The sequence below is a fragment of the Vombatus ursinus genome, unplaced genomic scaffold (genome assembly GCF_900497805.2).
Source record: "Vombatus ursinus unplaced genomic scaffold, bare-nosed wombat genome assembly UNPS02014768.1, whole genome shotgun sequence".
Taxonomy (NCBI): Eukaryota; Metazoa; Chordata; class Mammalia; order Diprotodontia; family Vombatidae; genus Vombatus; species Vombatus ursinus.
The window spans coordinates 34,359,475-34,372,997 of NW_020954546.1; the positions used below are offsets into that span (position 1 = coordinate 34,359,475).

At 41.9% G+C, this 13,523-nt stretch overlaps 1 protein-coding gene across 1 annotated transcript in view; it reads left to right on the forward strand.

Moving 5' to 3' along the window:
* The first annotated feature begins 10,505 nt into the window (after positions 1 to 10,505).
* Positions 10,506 to 13,523, forward strand: part of LOC114042951 (trichohyalin-like) — an 11,050-nt gene continuing 8,032 nt past the window's right edge. Inside the window, exons 1-2 of the mRNA XM_027861728.1 lie at positions 10,506 to 10,622; positions 11,006 to 13,501. Of these exons, the coding sequence (XP_027717529.1) occupies positions 10,506 to 10,622; positions 11,006 to 13,501 (2,613 nt within the window). The remainder of the gene's footprint in view (positions 10,623 to 11,005; positions 13,502 to 13,523) is intronic.

Genomic DNA, 13,523 nt, shown 5'->3' on the forward strand with positions numbered 1-13,523 from the left:
TCCCTCCCTTTCTCCTTCATTGAGAAGGCAAGCAATCTGCCATAGGTTGTACATGTATAGTCATGCAAAACACATTTCCATGTAAGTCATCCTGTGAAAGAAAATATGAACAAAAAAAGCACAAGAAAAATAAGGAAAGAGGAGAAAAAGTATCTTTGATCTGCATTCAAGCTCTCCCAGTTCTTTCTCTCGAGATGGACAACACCTTTCATCCTAAGTACTGCAGAATTATATACCTACATATATGTATATACCTATAAACACATATATGTATATAATGTGTGTACATATCTTATATATACTTCCATATGGACATGTTTTCTCCCCCAGTATAATATAAGTTTTCTTCTTTGCCCCATTCCCCTTTCCCACAGCCCTGCTGTGGGCTGCTGGAATGCTTACACAGTTTAGAGGAGATAAGAGTCATTCATTAACCAGTGAGGTAGAGGACCCCCATGAGCCTTGCCTCTAGTCCTTCCAGACCCCTCCCCAGGATTGTCTTCTGACCTACTGATGAAACCTAAGAACCCTCAGGGCCTTGCTGTCAGCTCCCCCCCAATCCCCTGGGCCTCTAGGATTTCTAAGTCTTTCTGTCTGCCCTACTGTGGAACTCCCTTTTATGTGTCATCTTTCACAATTAAAGTGGCAGCTCCTTGAGAGCAGGGCAATCTCACATTTTCTATTCATATCCTCAGTGCTTAGCAGAGTTTACAGCACATAATAAGCACTAATAAATGCTGTTTCATTCATTCATTTAGATACAATTTCACATTTGTCTTTGTATCTCTAGTGCCTATCATGTAATAGGAGTTTAATAAATGCTTGTTGATTAATGAGTGGGTAGGAATTCCACAGGGGAAGAGGAGGAGGGACAGCTGAAGTTGGGGGGCAGGGGACATGTACTGGAATAGCTATTTACACTAGAGGCCCTTCTAAGAACTTTCCGCAGTAAAGATGAATTGGGAAGACTAGAAAGAATCTTCTTATGGCAAAGTCTAGACTGAGCAATTGAAGTGTGTCTTCTTATTGTTTTTCCAGAAGGATAGTTAGAGAAACACAGACACCGAGAGAGACCAAGAGACAGAGACAGAAATAGAGAAACAGGGACAGACAGACCAAGACAGAGAGAAATAAACAGAGACAGAGAGAGATAGAGACAGACAGAGAAAAGAGAGACAGTGACTGAGACAAAGAAAGATCAAGATAGAGAGGACAGAGAGAGAAGGTCAAACAGAGTATGGTTCAAAACATATGTGGAAACAGAAAGAAAAAGAAAAATAACCACTTATATTGATGTTGATTCTGGCCCCACTCTATTAGGGACAGCTTGTTACATTTTAGCCCCTTTAGGATTTTCTGGAACCCTGGTTTTCTGGCTGCTAGATGGCACCATAGTGCATAGGACACCAGGCATGGAGTAATGAAGATGTGAGTTCGAACCTAGCCTCAAACACTTACTAGCTGTGTGACCCTGGGCAAGTCATTTAACCTCTGATCTTCCTCAGTTTCCCCACCTGTAAAATGGGGATAATAATAGCACCTACCTCTTAGGGTTGTTGTGAGGATCAAATGAGACAATATCTATAAAGCTCTTAGCATAGTCTCTGGAACATAGTAGGTGCTATCTAAATACTGATTTCCTTCTCTAAAGGGGTTGGGGAGTTTCTTGTCTCACACTGACTCAAGCCCCCATTGGCTGTGTTTCCACCATTTTGAGGGGTCCAATGACTAGTGTTCAGTTCCATTTAACCATTTAAAACATTGGATTAGCTTTTTAAAAGGGATATCTATTTTAAAGATATAGGGAGGAGAGGCTAGATGGCACGGTGGATAGAGCACTGGACCTAAAGTCAGGAGGACCTGAGTTTAAATCGGGCCTCAGACACTTGACACTAGCTATGTGAGTCTGGGCAAGTCATTTAACCCTGATTGCCTCACCAAAAATAAATAAGTAAATAAGCAGATAAATAAATAAAGATATAGGAAAAAGAAATGCACAAACATTTCCCTCCAACACCACCTCGGTGCATAGCCCCACCACCCTGGCCTTGGAGGGGAAGAGGGGATGTTGGAATTAGGCTCACAACTTTGCTCAGTTTCTACATTGCATTAGTCCCACCAAGGTCAAGTTTAAAGCCAGAAGTACCGCCTTTTCTGGGCTGGAGTCCCTGGACCCTTCTTTCTCAGGGTTTCACTACTGGGCTGACTTTACTTGAATTCCCAAGTCAAATTGAAGATTCCACTCCCTGAGCCTGAAACAGAAATTAATTAAAAGACTAAAATGCCAGAACTATCTCTCCAGTCAACAAGGCTTAAAGGAAAAGGAAGAAATGAGGTCCTAGGGCCCTCTCCCACCACACCCCATGGTATGAGTGAAGGAGTCCTTTACCTTCACATGCTAATAAATCAAAAGCTATCGCATGTGTAGATTCACACCATTTTAAAGATGCTAACAGTTCTACCCATGCAGCCAATTTTAAAAGGCTGCTCCCAGCCTCATGATAGGCTAATGTAGGATGTCCATATATACACCAGTCTTCCAGTCTCCTAGAAGCAAATGCTCAGCATCTTCCATGTGGATAATGGCAACTTAACAAATTAAAGGTGTTGGCACATGCGCCAGACCCAGATCACATTTATATAGTACTTTTTATAGGAAAGAAGGGAGGGAGGAAGAGAGGGAAGAAGGAAGGGAGGGTGGAGGAAGGAAGAGAGAGAGAGGAAGGAAGGGAGGAAGAGAGGGAGAAAGGCAGGGAGGGAGGGAGAGAGGGAGGAAGAAGAAACACAAAGATGAAAAAAGAACAAAAATATGAGAAAGAAATAACATGAAACAAAAGGAAAAATATGAAAGGAGAAAAAGCAAAAAGGAAGGTAGATGAAGCAATCCATTTCAATTCAACAAAATTTTATTAAGTACCTACCCTATATGAGGCACCGTATTAGATTCTGGGAATACAAAGACAAAAAAAAAAAAAAAAACAGAACAGTCCATGCTCTTGAGGAACATATGTGCATTCAGTTGGACATACATAACTTGTTCACAGATAAGTAAGTACAAAGTTAAAAAGTGAATACAAAGAAAAAGAGACAGATGACAACAACCAAAATAGTAAAAAAGAGAACAAATATAGGGGGGAAAGAGGCAGATACAGAAGGGAGGAGGAGATAGGAAGACCAGAAGCTTCAGAGAGCAAGCCCAGCCTTCACCAGCCTACATGACCCGGAAAAGGAGCCCCAAGGCCCCAGCTAACATTCCGAAGTTCTGAATGCCACAGAGTCATTTACAAAGAGGGTGGAGGTATAATTTACACAAGGACCATTCTTCTTAAAAGACAGATTTTTAAACCAAGAATGATAATTATTCCCATAACTGTAATTAATACACTAACAAAGGCACTCAGGCTCTAAGCACTTAATGACCACTGAGAGGAGGATCACTCCGTCCCTGCCCATTAGACACACAGGGTAACTGGATTGTCCTGTGGCACACAAGTCACACATCAAAGCTAAGAAGTCAGGTGTCCCTTCCCCTCCTTCATTAACTCAACAATGCTTTAGCCCTCCTCAGTGGACCCACCTCAGTGTGTGCACGAAAAGGGTTTTCTGCTGAAAATCAAAGTAAGTTAAAGATTATTTGTCAAATTCCTGAAACTTCCTTCTTAGCTCTCAACACAAATTTACCCATAATGGTCTAAATATGTAACTTTCATCCCTAAAATGATGCACCTTTAAAAGGAAAATGTTTACATATATATGCATTTATATCTATATCTATCTATGTAAAGATGTGTGTGTATATCTTAGAAAGATACATATGAAAATAGATTAAACCTTCGAATAAGTTGAAGTTTACATCATTTTTGTGTTTTTGTTAATCTTTTTCTCTGATTTGTTCATTGTTTTCTCTGATTTGTTAATCTTTTTCTCTGATTCTCCTGAATTATATTCTCTGACCCTACTTTCATGGTAGATGGCTAAATGGGAATGTAATATATAACACAGGACCAACTAGATCAGAATCATAGAAATGTAAGGGACCTCAGAGGCCGCCTAGACCAGCCCCATTGTTTTACAGACAAGGAAACTGTTCCCAAGGTCACATTGGTGAAAAACATCAGATGGTTGGATCTGAACCCAGAGTCAGCATTCTTTTCAGGGTGGGTTAGGTGAGTTTTCATCCAGTCAAGATAACTCAGCTCAAAGTTGAGAACCAAAGCTGAGTGGATAATTCCACCAGGGTAGAGTGGGGGGGGGGGGGGGTTAGTGTCAGAGTTTAGATTCAGGTCCTAGGTCCAAAGGGTCCCCGCTTGGTACCCAGCTCAGGATCCTAGTCTCCTTCTTCTTTTCCCCACTTCAGTGCTCAAGACAAGACCCAGTAGTCCTCCTTCCTCTCTATTTCCCTCTTCCCTCAGTAAGGAGCCTAAGTATTCCTCTCTGTCCTCCTAGTTCCCAACATAAAGTATAAGGGTCTTTCCTCAATATTACAAATGACATTGACTTAACGCTTTAAGGTTTTCAAAGTGCTTTGTGTGTGTTTCCTCATTTGATTCTCTTGAGAATCCTGTGACATAGGTGCTATTGTTATTCCCATTTTTCCAATGCTAGTAAGTGTGAGAGGCATGGTTTGAATCTGCATCTTCTCTGACTCCAAGATGGGTGTTCTTTCCATTATACAACACACTGCCTCCAAAATTTTATGTTCCAGATTTATCTTCTGATGTTGTTTGTCCTTCATTCGCCGAGACGATCATGACATCAGAAAGGTGATACCGTAACCTTTGAGTGAATTGAATTTAAGTGAGGGAGGGCTGTACAAAGTCACCAGCCTCACTTTCTCCTCTGGAGCCATCTGCATCCAGTGGCAAGATATAGATCAGGACAACTGGAGATGGCCCTGGATGTGTCTTCTGTACCCACTAGATTTGTGGAGGCTAATCCATCACACTTAACTCAATAGACATCATTGTGACCTCTTGTATTGGACCTGGATGTTTCCTGAGGGGCCCCTTTAAGGAATCCTTTTAGTAAAGTAAATGTGTTGTTATTTTATTGCCATATAGAAAGGGATCCTGTAAGATCTGCTGTCAAGTCTACCATGTAAGAAACTTAGAGAGGAGCATATTAACACAATAAAGACAATTAACACAAATAAAGACAATTTTTAAACTCTTTTTAAACTCTTACCCTGTGGACCTATGGTAGTTAAGGTTAAGAAAGCTATAGGAAAAATTCAGCTGTTAGCACAAGAAGAGAGTTGAACTAGGAAAGCAGGAAAACTGAACCAGAAAATCTGGGAAATTGACTGCAATGCTGTCCATGCTAGGTGGCTATCAGCTAGGATACCACTAGTTCAGCAGTCCTATAATTCACCAGTGCCCTTTGCCTAGCCCTTTGCTGCTATAATCACCAGAAAAGATTTCTTCACTGAAAGAGGGATTCCTTCATGCTCCGGCATTGTGGACAGCACCCCCAAAGGTAGCTCCCTTAGACAGGAAGAGAGGAGTACAGCATGCAAAGCCAGTGGGGTGGGAAAGAAGCTGGGTGAGATTTAAGACGAGTGTTGTTATCCAGTCTTCAGTCATATCTCACTCTACATGACCATTTTCTTGGCAAAGATACAGGAGTGATCTGTCATTTCCTTCTCCAGCATGCCCCCCTTTACTTGAAGAACTGAGGCAAATAGAGGTTACGTTGCTTGCCCAGGATCACACAGCTAGTAAGTGTCTAAGGTCAGATTCGAACTCAGGTCTTCCTGACTACAAGCTCAGTACTCTATGCACTGCACCACCTAGCTGCTCATTTGTCCCAAGACAATTGCATGTACCATAAGCCAGTCCAATCCAACAAGCATCTATTAAGAGAGTGTGAATACAGTCAAAAACAAAAATTTCCTTCCCGAGGAGCTTATATACTACAAGAAGGATAGAACAAGCAAACAGATTATTAAAGAAGGGAGACAGTATCAGCAACTAGGGAGATAAGAAAAGATGTGTCAGCTGAGTTGGCTTTTGAAGCGAGATTTGGAGGAAACAAGGGATTCTAAGAGAGAGAGGTGAGGAAGCTAGACATTTCTCACACCGTCAAGAGCCTGTGCAAAGGCAGAGATGGAATAACAATTTCAGAAAATAACTTTGATTGACTAGAACATAGAGAGCATAAAGGGAGAAATATGGCAGATGGGAGGGGGCAGGGAATCTAGGAAGGTGGATGAGTGTCAGACTGTGGAAGGTTTTAGATGTGAGACTGAGTAGTCTGTATTTTATCCTAGAAGTAATGGAGACCCACTGACATTTCTTGAGCAAAGGAGTAACTCAAACAGACCTGTGGTCTGAGTATATCAATTTGGAAGCTGTGTGGATGATGGGTTGGAGAGGGGGAAGAATGGAAGCCAGGATTCTAACTTGGAAGTTTTTGAAATAATTTAGGCAGGTGATGATGGGAGCCTGAACTATGGTGGTGGCTGCTTGAATGAAAAAAAGGGACAAATGTAAAGGAAGTCATGGAAGAAGAAGCAAGAGGGCCTGGCAACTGATTGGATAGAGAGCCTGAAGAAGAGGGAAGAGCCAGGGCTAATGACAAGATTCGGTTACATGGGTTCTTTGTTATACAGAATCACTTCACCACAGGTCTCTACTGTATTTGAATACTTCAATCTCATATAAATCAATCAAGGTACACCCATTGCAATGTGTGAAATAGACTCCTTTTATGGCTGGTATCCCTTGAGAGCTGGGTTCAAAATACTGTTAGTCTTTGGAATCAGAAGGGCTGAATTCATGTGATGACTGCCATTAACTATTTGTATAACCTTGGGCAAGCCAGTCTATCAACAAGCATTTATTAAGTGCCTACTATACATCAGGCAAAAACACAGTCCCTGCCCTCAAGGAGCTTCTATTCTAATGGAGAAGACAATATGTAAATAACTACATACATAAAAGTCACTTCATTGGGTGTCAGTTTTCTCAGTTATAAGATGAAGGGCCAGACTAGATGACCATTAGGGTCTCTTTTAGCACTAACATTGTGATTCCCCTTTGGCATTTTACATGGCCTCTTTCCAGAAATTATTTAATTTTAACACACTGCCAGCACACACTACTTCTTCAACTTTGGATAAATCTCTTAACCTCTCAGGGCCTCAGTTTCCTCATCTGTAAAATGTGGGGGAGAGAATTGGAACACACAACCTCTATGGCCCCTTCCAGTTCTAAATTTACAATCCTAGTATCATCCATGCAATGAACTGGAGATAGGGCTAATGCTAATATAATGAGACCACCAGTGCAAACATAATGCAGACTAGGCAAAGCTGGTCAAGGAAATGCTGAGTTAAACAACCCATTGGGGAAGAAACAGGTGGAATGGGGTTTGGTTGGTAATGAATCAGTCCATTTTACATAAAGGGCGTTGTCTACAAAAGATGTATGGTTAAAGGGTGCAATTAAAACCCCTATATAAGAGAGAGAACTCACATCCCCAGTATTCCAGGTGCTCTGCAGCCATAGTCTGCCATTGCTCTTGGTGACCAAGGTAAGAATCAATGGAAGCATTTTTTTTTTATTATTTCATTCAATGGTTGTCTTTCTGGTAGTTTTTTTGTGGGCTCTAGGGATATGGTGAATGTTTCTCATCGAGTCTCTTGTTTTCCAAACCCTGCAAAACTTGACCTGTAATGAGAAGAGCAGAATTTCAATCAGCTTCAACAAAAAGTTTTATTTCCAAGATATTGTTGCCTAGATGTTTTTGTTTGTTTGTTTGTTTGTTTTCTGAGTTGAGAGTAGCTGCCCAGTGACCTTAACTTGGAAAATATGCTGTCCTCTTTCTTTTCCCTCCAGATGCTCCTAAAAGCTCACTGTTCTCCATGAGTCTTCAGGTCTTTTCCTTTTCCTTGCTGACATCAGACACTTAGAGAAGAAAGAATGATTTCTAGTGGATGAATCAATCCCAGCTTACACCATCAGGTTCCAAGTACAGTTAGACTGAGTCACTGTTTTGGTTGCTGTGACCACAAAACTTACTTAGCTGAACTACTCCCATTGTTTTACAGAGATTCTTTTCTTCCAACTATGTAACCACTAAGGATGAGAGAAATTTTTTTGTGTATCAAATTTGTAGATTACTTTGCTTCCTAGGGACTTTCTACTGCAAATTGGCTGTTTGACCTTAGACAAGTCCTTCAGATCTTCCATTTTCCTCATTCCTAAAATGAGGAGATTAGATTGGTAGAGAGCTGAGATTCCTTTCAACCCTAAGATTTTATGGTTCTGCCATAGTCCAAATCTAGTGTCACCAAGGTTAAATGAGAGGCAATAGATCTGGGTTCAGGTCTCAGCTCTGTCACTAGCTTGTAGTGTGACCCTGAATAGGTCATAGGGTGATGGTTCATAGGTTTAAATTGGGAAAGGCTTTTAGAGGTCAATTAGTCCAGCCCCCTTATGTTAATGGCTCAGAAAGGTGAGGCCAAGAGAAAGTGATTTGCCCAAGGCCAGCAGAACCAGGATTCAAACTCAGAGCCTCTGAGATCAAATCCATTACTCTTGCCACTACTCCACCCTGCCTCCCTCTCTGGGTTCCACTTTCCAAATCTATAAAATAAGGTTGTTTACTAGATATTGTCAAAAGTCCCTTCCAGCTCCAGAAGTCCATGAATTAATTTATGCATCATATGCCATATCTTCTCCTGACTTTATGAATTTGGGAGAGGGGATGGAAGAAAGTACAGCCTCTGCTGTCTATTGAGAAAGATCTCAAGGAAACTGCTATTTTCAGGAGAAAGCCAGGGTTTGGTTAACTTGAGAAAGAAGGAAGAGAGTTTTAGTACTGATGGCGATGGTGGACTTAAATGACACTTTAAAGTTTGCAAAGTAATGTACAAAATATTGAACCTCAGTTCCTTGTCTGTAAAATGGGGAGAATGACTAGATGACCTTCAGGGTCGCTTCCATAGATGATCCTAAAAGGATAATAGGAGGGGGTTAGAGTCCAGGGGTAGGGAACCTTCAGCCTCAAGGCCACATGTGGCCCTCTAGGTCCTCAAGTGCTGCCCTTCGACTGAATCTAAACTTCACAGAACAATTCCCCTTTTAAAAAAATGGGATTTGTTCTGTAAAACTTGGACTCAGTCAAAAGACCACACTTGAGGACCAAGAGGGCCATATGTGGCCTTGAGGCCGCAGGTTCCCCGCCCCTGCCAGACTATAGATAGGTCATGGATCTGGAGCTAGATGATCATAGGTCATGGATCTGGAGCTAGATGGGACCTTGAAGATCCCTTCTAGTCCATTTTACAGATGAGGAAAAATGAGGCCCAAGGAAATCAAGTGATTTGCCCAAGGACTCACAGGTAATAAATGTCAGAAATAAGAGTCAAAGTCAAGTTCTCTCACTGCAAAGTTGGAGGAGTTTTTAAGAATATAAAATTCTATGAGAACACCTTTCATCATCCTTATTCTTGACATAATCTTTAGAAATACAAATGATTCATTCCCATCAGATGATATTTTAGGCATGGCAATACCAAAGGTACTTGGTATATTTCTATGAATATTATGAACAGAGGAATGTCCACAATCCTTATACACAAGAGAGAAGACTTGTCAGCATTTGTCACAGGTCAGTATGTTTTGGGAAGTCATTCATGATGGCAGAGCCAATAGTGCCTTCCTTGAGTTTTTTCTTAATTTCACTGTAAGGTGAAACTAACCTGAAAAGCTTCTCCTTTCATTTTAAATGTCAGCTGGATTTCTGTCCTACAAAAGAGAACATTTCTATCACAGTGCATCAGCCTCTGGGAGATGGAGAGGGATGAGTAAAAAAAAAAAAGATACACTAGAAGTAAATATTTTTCTATAATTTCTCACTTCAGGTACAATCCCACTGGGAAGACAAAAATATGCCTCAACTCCTCAAAGGTATCATTAATGTTATCGATGTTTTCTACAAAAATGCACGGAGGGATGAAGGATGCCAGAGACTGAGTAAGCAAGAATTGAAACAGCTACTACAAGAAGAATTTGGAGAAGCCCTTCAGGTAAAAAGGCCCACAGTTCCCTGCACTGGGAATTCTCTGATTGACTCTCGGTTCATTTCTGACATGTTATTTGCTTTTACTTACTAGTGATCAGTGTGAAAAATGTCCAACATTGTTTCATTCCTTTGTAACATGTATTTCATTGGCCAGGGACAAAATAGGAAAACAGACTCAGCATGTCAATTGACTAGCATTTGTTACATGCCTACTTTGTGCCAGGCACTGTGATAAATACTGGGGATGCAAAGAAGGGGGGGGGGGAGTTTCTGCTCTCATGGAGTTCAGAGTCTAATGGCAGAGACAACATGCAAACAACTGTGTTCAAACAAGCTGTATACAGTATAAATTGAGGGGCAGTCTTGGAAGGAAGGCACTAATATTAAGAAAGACTGGGAAAGGCTTCTTGCAGACTTGGAAGAAGCCAAGAAATAGGGATGAGGAGGCAGAAATGAGGAGCTAGACCATTCCAAGCATGGGCACAGCCAAAGTTCTCAGCCTAAACCAGAGAGATGCAAGGCACATCAAGGAAGCCAGTGTCACTAGATTACAGAGTAAATGGAGGTGGGTAAAGTATAAGAAGACTGAAAAGGTAGGAAAAGCCGAGGTTGTACGCTGAAATATGGAACCAATGCAGGACTCCATGTAAAAGGTCTCAAGCAATGTGGCATGGTAGATATAGGGCCAACCTTTGATTAGGAAGGATCTGATCTGAAGTCATAATCTATTAGGGGCCAAGTTACTTAACCTCTTAGTCCCCTCAAGGAACTATCTAAGATCATGAGGTGATGATCTGAATTGATGGGAGGAGATTTCACACCAGGAGTTCCATATTCTGTTGTAATCACCATTCCTGATCATCAAAACTAAATACATAAAAAGACAAACAACTCCTGATAAGTATATTAGATGGTAGAATGCATACCAACAAGAGAAATGGTTCATAGTTAACAATTTTTTCCTACTTTCTTACAGAAACCTGGTCATTCAGAGACAGCTGACAAAATCCTCCAACTCCTGGATAAAGATGGTGATGGCACAGTGGACTTCAGTGAATTTGTTTTACTGGTCTTCAGTGTGGTGAAAGCCTGTTATGCATGCATTCAACCTCTCCTCTGCCCAGCAATAGAGGAAGGGGGGAGAAGATCTGAGTCACAAGAGTCACAAGAAGGGAGAGCAGAAGGGACACCGCCAAGAAGCAATGAACTCCCAGCAACAACCAACAATGGGAGAGATCGTGGGAATGACCATCCCCAAACCCCTCAGGATGCTGGGCAGCACAGAGTGACTGCTGATCAAAAAGAATCCAGGGCAGAAACAAGGATCCGTGTAAGAGACGAGAGCACAGCAACAAGGGCCAGTGGAAATTGCCACATTAGAGGTGAGACATCAATACTTGGAAATTCTGAGAGACAGGGCCCAGGTAATGAAGATGATGGGAAATACCATGTCAGAGATAGGAGTCAATTTTCAAGATGTGATAAGAGACATGAAGTTAAAGAGCAGACACCAGCACCAGAAGATGATTGGAGACACCAGGTCACAGAGCAGACATCAGGACAAAGGGACAGTGGGAAAAGACATTTTATAGAAACTCTTCCAACACCAAGAGACAATAGGTACCATCAAGTCACAGAAGAGATCCCAATGCAAAGGAATGATAGTATATACCATGTGAGAGAGCAGACCCCAGGACTAAGATATGATGAGAGACATCAGGTGAGAGATCAGATTCCAAGTCCAAGGGATGATGGGAGGTACAAAGTGAGAGAACAGTCCCCAGAAGTAAGGTATGATAGGAGATATCAGGTGAGTGGCCAAATCCCAGGAGCCTGGGAGGAAAGGAGACATCAAGTGAATGTGCAATCTCAAGAACCAAGAGATGATGGAAAATACCAAGGGGGAAATCAAACATCATATCCAAGAGATGTTCCAGAATTCTATGAGACTGATGAAGATTTAGAAGCAAGATATGATGAGAGATGCCAAGAAAGAGATCAGAGCCAGTTACTTAGTCACAAGAAGAAATATTATGTGAGCAGGCAACAGCCAACATTAAAGGATGATGATAGACAATATGTTAGAGATCAATCTGTATCAGAAAAAGAAGAAGCAAGAGCCCAAATAAGAGAGCAGCTGCCAACTTCTAGAAATAATGGGCAGCCAAGAGTTAGATATCAGATCCCAGCAACAAGGGATGATGAGAGACAACAATTTAGAAAGCAAACCCCACAACCCCAAAATGATGAGCAGGACCAAATGAGAGATCAGACTACAGTAGGAAGAGATAATGACAGACCCCAAGTTAGACAACAGACAACGGACCCTTGGAGTGATGAGAGGCAACAGGGGAGACAGCAGATCCCAGCACCAAGGGATGATAGAAGCCAAAATAGACAGCAGATTCAAGTAGCTCAAAATGAAAGAAGACACCAAGACAGACAAGCAACATCAGATCCCTGGAATGATGAGAGACTACAAGAGAGAGAGCAGACCTCAGAACCAAGAGATGATAGGTGTGATAAGCAGCAGGCCCCAGATACCCAGGATAATGAGGAACATGAAAATAGACCAGAGTCTCCAGAAATGCAAGGTTATGGAAGATGCCAAGTGAGACGGCAGACCTCAGTGCCAAAGTATGAGGGGAGACACAAAGTTAGACCACAGTCCCCAGAAATCCAGGATGATAGACGACACCAAGTTATACAATCAGAAAGAGAACTACAGGATGATAAAAGACACCCAGTTAGAACTCAGTCACCAGAAATCAAGGATGAAAGACAGCAAACTACAGAACAGGACCCACTATCAAAGGATGACAGGAGCAGCCAACGTAGGCAACAGACCCCAGAAATCTGGAATGATAGAACAGACCAAATTAGACGACAGACCCCCATACCAAGGGATGAGAGGAGATACCACACCACAAGAGAAAGAGAGGATGAGAGACATCAGGCTCAACAGCAACCTTCCATTCAAAGGGGTGATGGAAGAAGCCAACATAGGCAGCAAACCCCAGAAATCCCAGATGATGGGAGACACCAAGTTAGGCCTCAGCTCCCAGAAATTCAGAGTGACAGAAGACAACAGACATCAGCACCAAGAGGTGATGGAAGATACCAAGTTAAACAGGAGACTTCAGTTCCAAGGGATTATGGAAGAAGCCAAAATAGGCAGCAGACCCCAGAAATCTCAAATAATGAGAGATGCCAAGTTAGGAATCAGTCCTCAGAAAACTGGAATGATGGAAGACACCAAAATAGACTGCAGACCCCAGTACCAAGAGATGGTGGGAGATACCAAGTTAGACAGGAGACTTCAGTTCCAAGAGATGAAGAAAGGAGCCAACGTGGGCAGCACAACCCAGATATCTCAGATGATGGGAGACATCAAGTTAGGCCTCAGTCCCCAGAAATCCAGAATGACAGAAGGCAACAGACCCCAGAACCAAGAGGTGATGGGAGATACCAAGTTAGGCAACAGCCTTCACTTC